Source organism: Bactrocera oleae, chromosome 4 (genome assembly GCF_042242935.1).
Source record: "Bactrocera oleae isolate idBacOlea1 chromosome 4, idBacOlea1, whole genome shotgun sequence".
Classification (NCBI taxonomy): Eukaryota; Metazoa; Arthropoda; class Insecta; order Diptera; family Tephritidae; genus Bactrocera; species Bactrocera oleae.
The window spans coordinates 53288246-53306018 of record NC_091538.1 but is presented as its reverse complement, the minus strand read 5'-3'; the positions used below and the strand labels follow the sequence as shown (position 1 = coordinate 53306018).

At 30.4% G+C, this 17773-nt stretch overlaps 1 protein-coding gene across 4 annotated transcripts in view; it reads left to right on the top strand.

Moving 5' to 3' along the window:
* Window positions 1-4718: 4718 nt before the first annotated feature.
* Window positions 4719-17773, top strand: part of GLS (glutaminase) — a 55806-nt gene continuing 42751 nt past the window's right edge. For 2 of the 4 annotated variants that reach the window (XM_070109287.1, XM_036363223.2), the window contains exon 1: window positions 4719-5663. In XM_070109287.1, the coding sequence (XP_069965388.1) occupies window positions 5310-5663 (354 nt within the window). In that variant the 5' untranslated portion in view covers window positions 4719-5309. The remainder of the gene's footprint in view (window positions 5664-17773) is intronic. The other 2 variants (XM_070109285.1, XM_036363224.2) reach the window with 2 other exon arrangements.

Here is a 17773-nt window from a genome sequence, read left to right as displayed (position 1 = left end):
TTTTTCAATTGCAAACATGGTGCGAAGGCATTTTAAACGCTCCTTACGGCCATTTAGAAACAAGAAGCAAAAAGCAATTCGAAAGAAAAATGGCATTTGTAAGAGACAAAAAATCGTGGACTTCGCTTTAGTTGCAAATGTTTTGTCCGATACTGTATGTACATATATTTTTATTGCTGAATTAATTTGTTTTTGTTTTGTTTTTATGGTTCATTTTATTATTATTTGGTATTTTATAATTCTATCATATTTTCGTTTCGTTTATTTTTTATATATTTTTTTATTGATGTTTATCTTTTTTACCTTTATATGATTTAATTTGTTTTATTATGTCTCCTTTATTATGATTATTATTATTTAATATTACTCATCCAAACATTAGTTTATATTTTTCTAGCATTATTTTTCTTTTGAATACATATTTTCTGTAAATTATTTACTCAATTTATTGTTAAATAAATATTTTTAGAAAGAAAAGTTTTGTTTTAAAACGTGTTTTTATTAAAAAACTAGTATTTTTTTTATAACTTTTTTTTTCCTTTCAAATATTCAAATATCATCCATATTTGGTTGTAAATTAATATTTTACTAAGATATGTACATATGTATATAAAATTAATTGATTTGCGTAATAACATAAGTGCATATATTATACTTGTTCCAAAATAATATTTTCATAATTATTAATTTTTTTATAATAATTAAATTATTTTATAGTTATAGTAGTATTCTTGCATAATTATTTTTATTTTGTTGCATAACAATTGTTTAAATATCTCATAATATTTGTTAACCTTTGGAGGGTTAAACATAAAGACAACAGCTCTTTCGTCATTAGCGCGCCTATCTAACTGATTCACTATCTGCTCACCTTTATATTGAAGTACATGTATATGTATGTACATACGCAGATTTTACGTCAGTTCATTCATATATGTAGATTTGTTATCTAACAATCGGTTTACAACGTAAACCGGCATACAAATGATTGTGATGGATTTGATGCATTCACCGATCTACAAACATACATGCATACATTCATACAAATACATATAAGTATACACAATTCCATATATTTATATTCGAAGATAAATCACTCTTTATAAATACTTGTACTAGAAGCTATGTATGTATAGTAAGTCATATGGCAGCTGGCCAAATGTGGCTAATATATGCACGTGAATATACTTGTATGTATACGAACTGTATAAGACATCCATGCACACACACACTCATACATACATACATATGTATAGAGATGTATGCTATCAGCAGCAGCACTTCATCATTGATTAGCTGACGCGCGCACAAACGAGCCCCCAAATCTATCGAATGAGCGTTGAGAGTTCATCGCTGACTGCCAGCGTTGCCGCTGCTTCTCCACTGCCGTCGTCATTACTCTGCTGCATTGTGATGGTGGTTGTTGTCTCTTGGCGAAGAAGTTTGGAATCACGAGTTGGTACTCTTATATACTTACACATATACTATATGTATATTTGTATGTATATTGGTGCAAATGTTGTACGCGGAGCACAAGCAATAGATTACCACTGAGCGCTGGCGAGAGCACCTCTTTCTATGAACTTGAATGTCGAGGCTGGTGAGACAGCTTAGCAAGGCGCTCACGTGGGTTTCTTGCTGACTAATTTATACACATTTGTGTGATTTTATTACAACAGAGCAGCAAAACGAAGTAGAAGCAAATTTCTCAAATTTCTTTATATTCATACATACGTTTGTATGTTTGTATCGGTGATTTGATTTATTTGCAAAATGAGTTGTTCGAGTTCATCTTAAAATGGTTGTGAAATTGCGCATTGACAGCAATGAAGTTCAACTAGTAAAAATCGACGACGCAGCGCTACGAAGTGGAACTAGTTAATTATTTAAGTATTTTAGAATTAAAAAAATATACATTTATAACGGAAATGTATTCATGCTCATATGGACATATATTTACTTTGTAATTACAATTAATTATTACCTTCAATGTGCGGAATTATGACTAAATTAGCTCCACTTTTTTGTTGGGAATTCGTCGTTACGTTTAATTAATGAAAATTGATAGCTCACGGAGAGGTGTGAATTAATGTTTGTTAGAAAAAGTGTGAAGACGGACTTCAAAGCGAATAGCAACATTTTCTGTTTATATTTTTTTTAGTAGGTAACACCTTTCGTTAAATTTTCTCAAAAAAATTAAATGAAAATAATTAAACAAAATAAAATTAAATACATAAAAGCATTAAAAAAGAAATAAATACAAATTTTAAATTAAATAATAAATAAAAATTAAATAAAATAAAAATAAAAAATTAATTTCAATTAAATAATAACTGAACTCAATATATAAATATATAATATATTTAATTTTATTTTCCAAAAAGGAGATAATAATAAAAAAAAGAAAATTAAATAAATATAATAAAACAAAATACATAAAATTAATGAAAAAAATTTTAAAATACAAAAAAAACGTGAAATAATAAAAAAAGTTATTTAATTTTTATATTTGTGTTATTAATCAAATATATAATATAAGAAACCTTATTTTTTAAAAAGTAAATTGAATTAAATAAATTAATTCACAAATAAAAAAGTTTTCTATACAAGAACTTCATTTTGATCCTTCAGTTTGTATTGCAGCAGTAAGCTATAGTGGTCCGATATTGGCAGTTTTGACAAATGAACCGCTTTTTGGGATAATTTATTTACAAAAAAAAAAAAAAAATTGCAAGAAAACTGTTCATTTACATATAGAATTAATGTAAATTCACATTAGAGTTTAGAATAAAAAATTACGAAAATTATAATTATATTTTTATTCCTCATAAAAATTGTATTTTATAGGCAAATGTTCAAAATTGAGTTGCAAAACGAAAATGTCAGTTTTTTGAACACCCTCGCCTTGTAACTGTTTTAGTAACGTTACTTTTTCTAACAATGAGTACTTCCAGCGCCTAAAACTGTGCTATTGCTAATTTTTGAAGCTGATTTTTGAAGTGATCGTATGCTATGAAACTGAGCTTTCTTCTCATTGACCGCATATATTTACTTATTTAAGCAGCATTTACTAATTTGTTACTTTTTTTTTTAAGTTTTAATATTTTTTTAAAATTTACTTATAAATAATTACAAACGATATGATTCCTTATAAATCAAAGTGATAGTCTACATCGTTTTTCGTAGCCTCCTGTCGATTTAAACGCGTATTTTAAACATTAAATATCTCAAAAAATTGGCATACGACCATACGCACGATTTCAAACCTCCTAGAAATTTGAAACCAAAAGAAAAAAATATAAATATAAAGTTGGAAAACATTTTTTTTACGAAATGGCGACTGCTCGAAAAATATTGTAATTTTTGCAACACTTTTTTAAACTGTTCGCATTTTTTAAAATTAAAAATAGTAAAAATTGAAATTTCGGGATAGACATACATAGATAAGTCTATAAAAAAGTCTCTCTAAAAATTTCATGTAAATCATTGCAGTAGAACCTGAGAAATCGTGGGTATCGTTTTCACAGTTTAAAGAAAAGCGCGTTTAAAGAAAATAATTTGAATTTTGAAAAATCCTCGTGTAGACATATTCATATTCTTGAATAATAAAACTTTAAAAATATACACAAAACAAAATATATATATATATCTATTTCAAGACTAGAATACCCACTTAAACCAGTATTTTTCCATAGATAGCGTCTTTAAGCAACTTAAAGTTTGTGCGCCTAAAAGCATGCTACATATATTTTTCAAAATCTCATTTAGTGTTGTAATCATAATTTTTTTCAATCGATTTTAGCGTTAATATAAATTTACTATTTTTCTGTTGATATTTACGAGTTATAAGCTAAAGGCTGCTCTTTTGAACTACTAAAATATGCATACTTTCCGTCCTATTAAATTAGATTATTTTATAATTATTATTATTTTAATTTTTTTATAAAATATTTCACTATTTTTAGATCGAAGCATCCTTTAAATAAAAATTGCACGAGCATAAATTTCGCTCCCCTCTACGGTACATTTTTAACAATACTCAACGTCATAAGCTGATTATGTTTATGCAGCAGAGAGCATATTTATATGCATTCATACATACATACATATATATATATATATATATATATTTCATGTATATATATACATACATACAATCATACAAACATAGAAAGAATTATATAGAACACTTCGCCTTTGGGAGTACTAGGTAGGGACGAGTTGGCCAAATCGCAGTCGCCGCTGAGGTTTCGCAGCAAATAAGAGCAGCTGTTTGCGCGACTGAGCATGAGCATGAGCCAACAATAGCAACAAACATAGAATTTGTGGAGAAAAGTGCAAACACATAAAAGCATACCTACTTGTTTGTACATATGTATACATATATTACATACATATATATGTACATACATACATATATGCTTGTACACATAGAAATGACTGAAGGCGACTAGAAAAAAAATTGGTGAGCAAATTGTGAAAGGCAGAGGCATTACAACAAACGAGGCAATGTGGTGAGTGTGCGCGCCCCTCTGCATACACAAACCAACATGTATATTTACATATTTACACACAACTAGTATAGTTTCTTATATGAAAAGTATGTATTTATGTACTTAAATATTTTGTATTTGTGGATATGTGTGTGTTACACATCGCCGCCGACAGTCGGCCCACGTTGTATTTCTTCGGTAGATACAAGAGCGCCAAGAGTTCACCCGGCCGTTCAGTAGTTCGTGAGAAGCCAACGTGACCGTTTGTCATCCAACGCAGCAAAGCAGCCAAAAATCTACAAGTAAGGAGTGCAATTGTTGTAGCGTGTGCTAAGCAAAAATAAAAAAAATTATAATTTTTTTCAAGAGAAAAAACTCTAAGCAACAAGCTCAAGTGCTAAACGAAATTAACAAACGAAATTCAATTACTGAAACTAAAATTACATAAAACTTTAGCGACGAAAATTTCATAAATTTGTTGTAACGTGTGTGCGCGTTGAGCAGTTCGCAGCAAATCGGCGGAAAAAAAATCAAGCAAAGCGAAAAGTCTAATAGAAATTAGGAAAATATCTCTACACACTTTTGTTTGAACTTTGTTGCTTCGCCCCCTTCGCACGGAGGTTGCAGGAAAAGCAAGTAAAAACTAAGAGACGCACAAAAGACATTGAGAAAAAAAATTGTTTGAAAAAAAAAAATTCAAAAAAAGTATTAAAAAAATAATTTAAAAAACATATACAATAACAAAAAAACAAACGCACGCTTGTCAAATTCAAAAGAAAACCGTTTTCTTCCCCCCAAGTGTCGTGTGAAAAAATAATGATTAAAAGTTCTTCGTCCATTAAAAATTTGTGGTTGTCCAAAAGCGCCCATTTAAATGCATTGCTCGTTAATGGATTTGTGAGTAAGCGTGTTAAAGCGACTGCTTTGAGTTTGGTCGAGAATTTGGATGAATCGGCGAATGGCAACGGGCTTAACGGCGGCAGCGGCAAAGATAGCAAAGCGACGACAGCGTTGAAAAGCAAAAGTGGCGAGAACGACACTAGCAACAACACTACCACCAATTTAACCGAGGCGAAACAACAAACATACTACAACAACACGGTGTGGTTAGATGATCGCAGCAAGTATGGCCACACCGGCAAGGAGTTGCAAGAGAAAATTGCCACAGAGGTGAGTGACGAAGCGACACGACTTTTGTTGCAAAGAAGCTGCACTAGTTGCACAAGTTGCAATTAAACTTTTTAATGAATTCACAGTTTTCATAACCATTATAACAACAACAACCAAAACATTTACATTATCCCTGCCAACCAACGCAGTCATGACTATCGATTTTCACGCGTGATATAACAGCTGAAACACCCACACAACACACCCATTAAAATAAGTTTGTATGTGTGTTTGATACGCATGCCACAATTTGCTTTATGTGCTCTCAGTTTGATTAACAAGAAGCGCGTGTTTTGTGTCAAATTTTGTTCTTCGTGCGCTCGTATTTGCGCCAAGGTGCAATAACTGAATAAACCCAATGCTAATTATCGGCAATTTGGCTATCAGTTATCGTTAAAACCGCTATGGGTTACTGCAACGCCTCCAACAAATGCTTTTAATGCTTAAGTATAATGACTAAATACAGGTTTTTGCTGTAAAAAGTTCCTAATTAGAGAAAAACGTTAGGTAAGGCCGCTTGAGCAGCATATTAAGGTGAACAAATTGTTGTTGTTGTTGTTAAAACTACCCAAATACTTCGAGGCGGATATCTGCTATTCTACTGAACTTCTTTTTCATTTTGAAGTAAGGAATGTAGCTCTCTGTCTCACTCGGAAATCGACGGTTGTAAGCTCTTCATCCAAAAAATTATTTTATAAAAAATGTACGGATCTACTGTCAATTGCAAGCCCAATGGCAGTTCAGGAGAAGTACTAGTCTACTATAACCAGCCATAGGGTCTAGTTATGTCTGCGGTCCCACTTTTTAGCGCGCATTTTTGATCTTTGATCTTATAATTGGATAACTGGGTTTTATAACGCTTCAAGCTCGTGTAGCAAATATTTCAAGTAATTTCTTCATTACAATTTTAAGAAAGTTTCGCTCGAGGTTCGTACAAATGACCAGCGAAACAGTAATCACCTAGTCTAACTTAATCTATAGAATCTTGAAGCTGTGGCATATAAATTCAACTTTAAGGGTCTGGTATTTGTTACGCTCGATTGCTTTTAAAGTTATAAAAGTGCCTTGAGAGTTATGAAGGTTGTTGACACTTATATTTGATACCTTAAGTAAAGTTTACAATTTCAATAATGTTTCTAATAATTTTAAATTTAGTTCATTTCCGGCGAAACCAGGGATTCCGAAGTATTAATGACTCGACATTTTTGATAAAAAAGCCAAAACCCTTAAACTATTATATTAGAAAGATATATTTATAGCTTTATGAAAAAGCCATAAACAATATAGGCCTGATTTTTTTTTATAAATTTCATATTCTAATGTTTTTAGAATAGCTGCACGGAAGTCCTTAAAAGGCAGAATTTATGCCCACTTGAAATCTGCCAATTGTTGAACATTCTTAGGGGTTTAAATAATAGACAGCAATATTTATTTCTAGTTGTTTCACGAAATTATACCGTTATCTATAAAAAAATGGTAGTGCCAGAGACAGTTTCAATGGACAGAGAGAGCGATTAAAGAAATATACTTTTGTTCTACCGTGGAACTATCAGGGTTGATTTTATTTGGCTGAAATTTCGGAAAAGTCTTTATTGAACAAATTTTTTTTTGAAGTTGTTTAACATATTAGTTTTTTCGTAGAAAATAATAATAGTTGTTAGCTAATGAAATAGATGTCCTGACTGACCTGTTTTCTATTTTGAGTTTCGGTCAAATCAGCTGATCTAAATCTGAGTAGGCAATACTTTTTTCTACCGGAGTAAATATCTTTTATTTTTTTATATTACGGAAAGTCTCTTAACGCAAATTGCTTGTCTCAGCTTTTAACTCCTCTTACATTGACCTAACTGATAGCAATTAATTAGGTTTGGAATTCCTTATAATTTCACGGCGATAAATATTGTTTTGAGAATTCTTCAGGTTTCAGCAGACATTAAGTTAAGATGCCAGCTTAGATTTTAATAACAAACTTAGAGGTAAAATTTCTCTCGGTGGTATGAATTATTGCTAAAAACGATATGGAATATTTAAACCCTGAACAGGGTATAATAAGTTTGGCACGAAGTCTGTAACACCCAGAAGCAAATGTCAGCTACTCTTTAAAATATATACTTGTACATACACATATGTGTATACATAAATGATCAGCGTGACGAGCAGAGATGATTTAGCCAAGTACGTCTGTCTATCTGTCTGCCTGTGCGGCTGTCTTTATATACCCGAACTAGTTCCTCAGTTTTTGAGATATTGATCTGAAATTTTGCACACGTATTTTTCTCCCCAAGAAGCTGCTCGTTTGTCGAAACCGCCAATATCGGACCATTATGGCATATAACTGCCGTACAAACTGACCAATCCAAACACAGTTCTTATATGGAAAACTTTTTTATTTGACAAGGTTTTTTCACGAAATTTTGCATAGATTATTATCCATGGTAACGCTACAATGTCCGATAGTATTGTGCACATCAGACTACTATAGTATATAACTGCCATACAAATTGTGAAGGGTATTGTATTGTAGCTTCAGTGCAGCCGAAGTTAATGTTATTCTGTTTTTTTTTTTTATTTAAAAAAAGTTGACTTTATCGTGCCCGAAATATCGAAATTAACATTAAATGGAATTCATTTCCGAATAAGTGACCGATATGTATGGTATTTAATGGATGCCGGTAACCCACTATATAGTACATGTATATATGTACCTATACATGTATTTGTAGGCTTAGTTATTGCGGAAAAAATTGTATGTGCACATTGTTAATTGACATTTCTGCTGCGACAAGTATATTTGCTAAAAATGCCCAATTCACGCCTGATTACTTAGTACTACAAATTTCTCTATGCATGTTTTTTCGATACAACATATATAAGCATATATACGAATATATAAGCATATATGCAAATTGTATTTTAATAAACAAATATTAACGTTTAGGTGTCATTTATTTTCGCTAAAAATTTCATTTTGTTGACAAAAAATATTTTTTAGCGACGTAGTTTTCTTTGCACAAGAAAAACTTGGCAATTCTTTAATACTTTGCTTGATGCTGCTGTTTGTTAAAAATGTAACAAAATAAGTAAATATGTATAGTAAAAAATAATATAAAGCACATATATATATAAATAAATAAATATCGATTTACGAAAGAATATACGACTATATTAGTGAATCACTTTTATATATTTTATATATATATATATACAATACATATGGACATATTATGCACTTTGTTGCCAAGCCCCTTTGGGGTGTTGCTAAATATTCCAGTGGGTGTATGCATCTAATAATTCAGCTTATTTGTTCGCAAATTACAAACAATATTGCCATAGTGGCCTGGTTAGTTTTATTAAAAAGTTTATTAGATCGATAAATATGTTAAAAGAGATTATATTTATACGAGGGAAGAAGAAATACTACACACACATATCTATGTATTTCTTTCACCTGTATAAAGTATTACATTATGTTAATTGCTCAAATTCATGTAAATAAATTATCTAATTAATGCTAAAACAACTTAATAATTGATCGGACTGTTAAGTTGTAATTTGAATATTTCGATTAATTTTTTTACGACCCTAACGTTTAGGAAACAAATCTAAGTAAAATTTAATAGTTATTAAATTTTTTGTATCATCGGTAAGCGCCTATGTAGAAGTTATCAAGTCCTTTAGTAATCTGCCGCAAACACGAGTTTATTGGTTGGTATTTAGCAATAAACAACTCACATAAATGCCAAGTTTATCAGCTAAATTTTAGTTAACTCATCTTAAACACCACTTCTTCTATTGTTTGCGGAGATATAACCGTATTTTTGTTAAAAATCAATTTTTTAAATATTTTTGTAATAAATAAAAAATTAAATAGATCAAAAAAAATTTTTTCTAAACAAAATGATTTTAACCTCGAGTGTAAGTTGGCTATGGCGTGGGTAAAAATCAAACGAATTTTTTTTTTCATTTGGTACTCTAAAAATTGTTTGATAGCCACATCTAAAAAAGTCTCTTTAAATATGAGCTCTTAATGGTAACGCGAAGGTTCTCCGCCTAACGGTTTTCTATTTTGTTTTTTGTTATCTGCTAGAAAAGTTCAAATTTGCTTTAAAATAATCAAATTTCAAGCGTTAATACCTTTTAAACGGTTAGGTATACGAAAAAATCGTCATATACTTTTGTTGTAGAGCATGCAATTTCCTACGAAACGCATGAAACAAAAAAGCTTTTCAAATAGTTAAGGATAGGAAGCGAGATATGAATTTTTCTATCTGGTAATAAGAAAAAAATAGAAAACTGTAGAGCGGAGCACCTTCCCGTTACAATTAAGAGCTCATACTTGGAGAGACTTTTTAGTGGCGTCTATCAACCAATTTTGCAGAGTACCAAGCGAAAAATATAACATTCGTTTTTTTTCTGACTCAATCCACTGTACACTTATATTACGTAGTTAATTAATAAATTTTTTAATACTTAATATTTCAATGTAAACAAAAAGTTATTAAAAATATGCCTACAAGACTCAGCCATACCAATCTATCTAGTCATAAACTTTCCTTACGCAACTTTTTTATTCTAATATTTAATTATGCATCTTTTGATCTAATCTGAAGTGATAAAATAAAAAATTTAATATAACGCATTGAAATACTTGATATCTTTTTATGGTCTGGGAAACTTCCGTTGCTTGCTTATTAATTGGTTTGGCTCATAGGTTTCACGCATTCTCTGCAACAGTAAAACGACACTCCTAGTTATAGTTTTGTACAAAAACAAATGTATATTTTAATTAACAATTTATATGTTTATATTTATCAGTTTTATTAAACTTTCGAAAATAATATATTTCTGAAGGGTTTAGAATTAATAATTTTCTAATCATATAATCTAAGAGTTCTAAACTTTTTTTTTTGTAAATTTTATCGTTAAATTTCAATTTTGTAAAAATTATAAAAACTTAAATAAATGGAAACAAACTTACTTGGTCGAAGCAATAAAAATAACTGCATGAAAATGTAAATGACTTACCTAAAAAACAACAAAGATGAAGCAATATTATTAAATTAGAATTAAATAAGCTAAACTTATATAATTACACACATACATACATAGCTACATATATTAGTTTTGATCAAACTTAATTAAAAAAAAAATTAAACATCTTATGCTAATAACTATGCATCTGCACAGTGTAACATGCTGATTAAAGATGTGGTAAAAATGATTTAACTTACGGCGTGAGACTAGTGCATGGTATGACTCTAAAGTTTGCAACCGTGTTTTGTATCAAAATGTCAAAAATATTAAAAAAAAAGTCAAACTCAACTCTTTTTTCGCTACTTATCTTTCATGTTCCGGATTTTTTGGAAGAAAATTAACTTTTTGTTCATAAAGTCAAACAAAATTTGTTAAAAATAGATAAAAAAAATTCTATTCAATATAAATATAAGTGAATGTCTTGAGATTCTGAGAAATATAATTATTTTGAATCTAATTACCGATTACAAATTACATTAACATAGCTTTGGTATTAATTACCCACTGTTTCTAATCAGAGCATATCTTTAATAAAAACAGAAATGCATATGTATAAGGTAAAATATATAGGGCATGGAATAAAATTATTTTGGTTGCAACGTCATAATTAATAGAATGAATTTTATAAAAAAATAAAAATAAAAAAAAAACAGAATATGAAAGAGAGATAAGTGTCAAGCTGCAATAAGTAAAGCAATATATATTTTTAATACTATACAATATGTGAGTTTCTCTATGAATTTATTTTTTTGTGTTTTGCACTTTCAAGTACTCTTAGGTATGCTCTCGACGCCACTGTGCGTTCAGCCTTAGGTTTCATAATCGTTTTTGGTTACCAAAAGTTGGAAACTATTCTATAATGTACAAAAGTTGAAACGAAAATAAATTGAAGGAATCATATTAGATCGTACTATATGTTAACATTACTGCTTGGTTCATTGTAAACATCAGCCGAGAACTAGGTCCAGGCAGTTCTTTTGCATTTGTAAAGAGTACAAATGATAGAAATAAAAATTACGACAATTTCGTCCTCTTACTAGATCTTACTTACTTAAGTGGAGCGCCATGTTGATAATTATTAGTTTGACAATTCGTTCCGTTTTTAACGTAGCGTATCACAGTTTTGCTTCTATCATCTTTGGTAAAGAAATATCGACTAATACTATTAATTTGCCAAGAGACATAACACAGATTTTATTCTTTATAATTTTTATTTTTTTTTAAGATTTCCTAAGCAAAGCAAGTTTGAGCGGAGATTACTCAAGCAAGGAAATCTTAAAATGAGAATTCTTAAATGAGAACTCTAGTAAAGATAATTAGCATTCAACATTTCATACGTATGTATTTGTCTTTGAAATATGTTCTTAAGCATCGAGTAATTTGCTAATCTTTTTTAACTATTTTTCCCGATTTTCAAAATTTTATAAATACATATATTTTTCAATGGTGAAATATATTTAACAAAATACAATTTTTCTAACCCAAACTTAACAAAATCATAAAGATGTTCACAAAAAACGAGAAAAAGTTATGCATATTTTTTCGTTTACTTATAAATATGTTTTTTTTTTTAATATTTTTAGCTAAGCAAGTGCTTTCTTGTACATAGTACATAGTATGTACTTACATTTGTATTTTTGTTTTGGGTGCATATGCAAATAGCATAATAACGGGGAGAAAACAATTTTACGATTTTTTTATGTGTACAAAACTATTTTTATGACCTCTCTGTTTTATTTTGAGTCTCTTAATTTGCTATTTTTGGCGTCTTCATTTGCTTTCTTAAGTTTTTTGAGCTTTCATTTACTTTATTTACATGTGGTTTACTTTTTTGTGTGCCGAAATAGTTTTACATACATATTTACATATACACATATACATATACCATATAATTTTTATAAGTAGTTGTTAACCACAAAGTAAAGTTGCAAACTACAAAAACATTCATGTAAATACATTTCTATATGAGCTGGATTTGCTATTTCTCTTTTCTTAACAGTTTTTAACTAATTAATGTTTTAATTTCTCTTCTCTTTTATCTCTAATTATTTATTTATTTGTTATTTTTAAATTTAACTAGCTAAATGGTTTTGCCACTTTTATACTCTGAACAGGGTATATTAAATTTGATCCGAAGTTTGTAGCATCCAGATGGAAACGTCGGAGACCCTGTAAAAATATAGAGCTCAGTCGTTTGAGTCATATCGGTATGTGTGTCTGTATGTACGCGAACTTGTCACTCAGTTTTTGAAATATCGATTTGAAAGTTTGTACAGGTCCATTTCTCCTTAAATGGCAGCTCATTTGTCGGTAACGCCGATTTCGGACCAGTATAGCATATATATAATTGTATAATAGCATATTAACCGAAGTTAACGCTTTTTTTTAAATTTATAATATTAATATACTTATAGACATACACACATCTTAAAGTGACCCCTTGAAAAGCGAAGAAAAAAAAAATAAAACCATTAAAAGAGTGCAAAATTAAACCAAATTAATTGATTCTCAGTTGGCGAAAGACCTGAAAACGGTTGGGTTGCTGTTTTACCACTAAAGCAAACATATGTACAATATATATATACATAGGTATGTATGATGTATGTATGTACCGATGTATATATGTATGTGTGAGTGTCAATTTCAACAACTTCGTAGTGTAAACAGTTTAGTATTTATTTATTCTATGACTACTGGCAAAAATTCACATTAATGCAATTCGAGAAAGAAGAATGTGAAAGAAGTCAAAAGCAAACAAAGCAATATATAGTCATACATATAAATACATATACATAGATACATGTGTATATATATATATATATAGTAGTATATATATTACTAAAAAACGTGTATTTGGCAAAAATATAATCTCTTTTAGAATATGTCTGTGTCTGCAGATGACAAGCCGTGTGGCTTTCTACAGTAGACACTAAAAATAGACCAACTCGTTATATTTGAACTAGTTCAGCTTGCTTTCCTATCAGGCACAATTACATACACATACCAACTGATCAAATTTGACTGGTCTCGTAAAGACCATATCGTAAAGTCAAACTTTCCTCATGCGAGTTAGCCACCCACCTCTGTCAATGATGATAACATCGTTAGAGAAACAGTGTTTAAAAATCGTCGTGTTGGCATCAGAGGATGTCAACAGATCTTATGGGTCGACCTAATACATTTTGGTTATTGTTTTGGGTATGAAGTGTGTCAATGCTAGACTCGTACCAAAATACGTGCCAAGGCTTATGACAAGTGTTTGGAAAGTTGGCGCTGATAAGCCTATTTTGAAGGCCTTTAAAATTAATTGTATTAAAATACGTGAAAATGTTGGTGTTTTGTCAATTCGGATCAAATTAGATCAGCTGGTATGCATATATTTCAATTCATATGCATTTATAATTTTTTGAGCATTCCCCAAAACACTGCCTTTGTCAAAATTGTGTATTTTTTCCGAACGTATTAGGTCAGCTGTTGTAAAAACAAAAAATGGATGAGCAAATGCTTAGTGAATTCATACCAAGGCGCATTAAAATCTGATGACGCTCAGAACCTACATATGTATGTGCATATACATACATATATATAAATTATTAATATGGTATTCCGCGCATTATATAATTTTTCGCTTATTATATGCCGTTATTTACAAAATAGTGATAAAAAAAAATCATCGCGAAGCGTTCATTAAGCGATTAGTCAAGTGACTCTGCACGTTTCTCTACGTGTTAGATGAACGTGTCTAATCTTATCGAGTATTTGTTGGAGTTATTCAACAAACCAGCGAATAATTTATTGATCACATGTATGTTTATCGGCAGGTATGGCAAAAATCTGTTTTTTATGTATTTATAAGCTTAACAGATTTGGCAAAATAATAAGAAATAGTAATAAAATAGAGTTTTCCGATCTCATGACTGGATGCTATAATTTTGTAAATTTTAAACGATTAATTTTCGAAAGTGCTGTTTTATGCAATGTTATATTTTGTCATATTAAAGGCGTATTCTTTCAACAAATCTTTTCTCGAAAACTCTATTCTCATGATTTTGAACTAATATACCGTTATTTTCTAAGAAATTCTCGTTTTAGAAGCCCCAAAGTCATACAGATATATTTTTCACCGTCTTCTTTTTAGTCTTTCGACCGCTGACATACAAAGTGCGGCACAAAGTAGTAGCGAAAGCAACGAGTATTATGTAAGTTTGCATGCAGCGAGTCCTCGCTTTATACTAACCACCTTTTCAACCACCCCACTCAAGTCAATTAATTTAAAAAGCCTTTTCTATGGCTAGATCCAGTCGAAAAAAACTAGTTTCCTAGATGACGTTAATGACAATATGTAACCTAAATATATTACTTGTATGACTTAAGAAGTTAGACGAGTTGAGAGCCATGGAAAATGTCTAACCGCAACCATTTCTTCTAATAGCAAGAAACAAGAAAACTAATTTTAATATTCTACGAACAATTTTTCTAGGACCCCAAAATATACTAGACTATCCCAACTATTAACCATAGCCTTTAAAAGTATTTCCAGTTTTAAAAGTACTTCCATTATTAATGCTTAGAATTCTGCTCTATTTTGACATTCCTAAAAAAGGACCATCATATATTTGTCGGTATATATACGCGAGTAGATCGACCAAAGTCTTAATATCATTTTTGGGGGCCTAGTAAAACACATTAGAACTCCGAAACTGCTTAAAATTAATTTTTAGTCTGTTGAGTAGACACACGTTCGCTAGGAACATCATTAGGTAAGGATAAAAAGTAAGAAATGATAATACCCAATTAACGAATAATATCAAACCAAACTGCAGACTATGACGAACCCATTCTTCAGATAAAGTAGATCCCAGATGAAATACGGAGAGCTTCCTTACTCTTAAAAAGTTAAAAATATGTAGAACAAATGTTAAATATTCTTTATAAATGTTCATTGAAATACTTAATTTTGCCACGAAGTTTTTAACACGCAGAAGGAAACGTCGGAGACCATATAAAGTATACAAGTATATATAAATGATCACCGTGACGAGCTGAGTTGATTTAGCTATATCCGTCTGTCTGTCCGTCCGTCTGTCCGTCTGTATATACGCGAACTAGTCCCTCAGTTTTGAGATATCGATCTGAAATTTTGCGCCTGTCCTTTTCTAATAAAGAAGCTGCTCATTTGTCGGAACGGCCGATATCGGACCACTATAGCATATAGCTGCCATACAAACTGAACAATCGGAATCAAGTCGTTGTATGGAAAACTCTTTAATTTGACGAGGTATCTTCATGAAATTTAGCGTGTATTATTATTTAAGGCAATTATCCAATCCTCGAAGAAATTGTATAGATCGGATGACTATAGCATATAGCTGCCATATAAACTGAACAATCGAAATGAAGTGCTTGTATGGAAAACTCTTTCATTTGACGAGGTATCTTCACGAAATTTGGTATGTATTATTATTTAAAGCATTAATCTAATCTCCGAAGAAATTGTATAGATCGAACGACTATAGCATATAGCCACCATATTAACTGAACGATCAGAATAATGTACTTGTATGGAATTTTTTTTTATTTGACGAGGTATCTTCACGAAATTAGACACGAGATATTGCTTAAGGCAACAAATTATTCTCCACAGAAATTGGCAGATCAGATCACTATATCATATAGCTGCCAAACAAATTGAACGAATCAAGTTCTTGTAAGGGGCCTTTGTATTTGTGAAGGGTATTATAGCTTCGGCGCAACCGAAGTTAACGTTTTGCTTGTTTTATTTATCAAGGTAACTTCACGAAAATTTGGCATTGATTATTATGCCGACCATCGTTATAATCTCTGAACATATCGTACAGATTGAATCATTATAGCTTATAACTGCCATTAATGCTGAACGATCAAAACCATATTAAAGATCTTTGTTTTTACCTTTTCTGTTATAAAAAATGCACCTATGAAGGGTATTATGGCTTTATGCATATAGATTAGTAGCTAATAGGTAAAATATTTAAAAAGTCGGTGAGTGCTAGAATGAAGACACCAAATATCATATCAATCGTTTCAGAGCGCAAAATATATCTAGCATATATGGCTGCATATGTTCCTTGATAACATATATAATATTATAAGTTATCGATTACCTTATCGATTAGAAGTCATGACTTTTTTGTGGTTGAAACCAGGGTCTCATATAAACTTTCTGTGAAAATATGGGAGTCTAGACAGAACTAACTACATAAGCACAAACTTTAGCTTACTGGAGATATAGTATGTTTTGCTTAAATCGGCATTTACTGTTTATCATCACATATAAGTATACTGGGGTTTTTTATTTACTCGCCGGAAAATGTTTATCTCATTTAGTTAAAGGTCAGTGGAGTGAACGTAAACTTAATCTACTGTATTATTTATGATATTTGAGGCACGAGCTAAATTGTTTGGCATGCGTTTTGTACTTTCAGTTACAGTTATCGAATTTCATCTGTATCTATATACATATATATGGCATTATTTCTTTTATTTTTAATATCTTTGCTGTTTTTTTTTCTCGCTTTTTCGTCGTAAATCAAACTTGTTGATTCTCGTGTGTAATTTGATTTTGTTGATTGGCGTTAAATGTGATTTTATGAGTATTTGAAAACATACATATGTACCTAAGTAAGTTTAAGCACTTTCGCTGATGATTTGCAATATTAGTCTTGTATATACATATGTATAGTATAGTTGACGTTTTGGCATAAATAAATGTACTGTGAAAAATTAATTGCGTAATCATATTATAATATTGCAGACAATTAAGGTGGCACACAATTTTCTAATTATTCTAGTGATTAAAGCAAATAATTATTATAATAATTTTTATTTGTATTCTGCAACGCTATAGCGGAATCTTGTCAAGTGATGCTTTATAAGGCGATCTCCTAACCTTAAACTTTCGAATTTTTAAAACGAGCAATGATTCAAAACTAATTCGATATCTAGGCATTGGGCTTTATCTGACCAGATCATTTCAAAAAAAAATTTTTTTTAGACCTTGAAATTATTTATGATTCATAATAATCTCCTACTCTTAT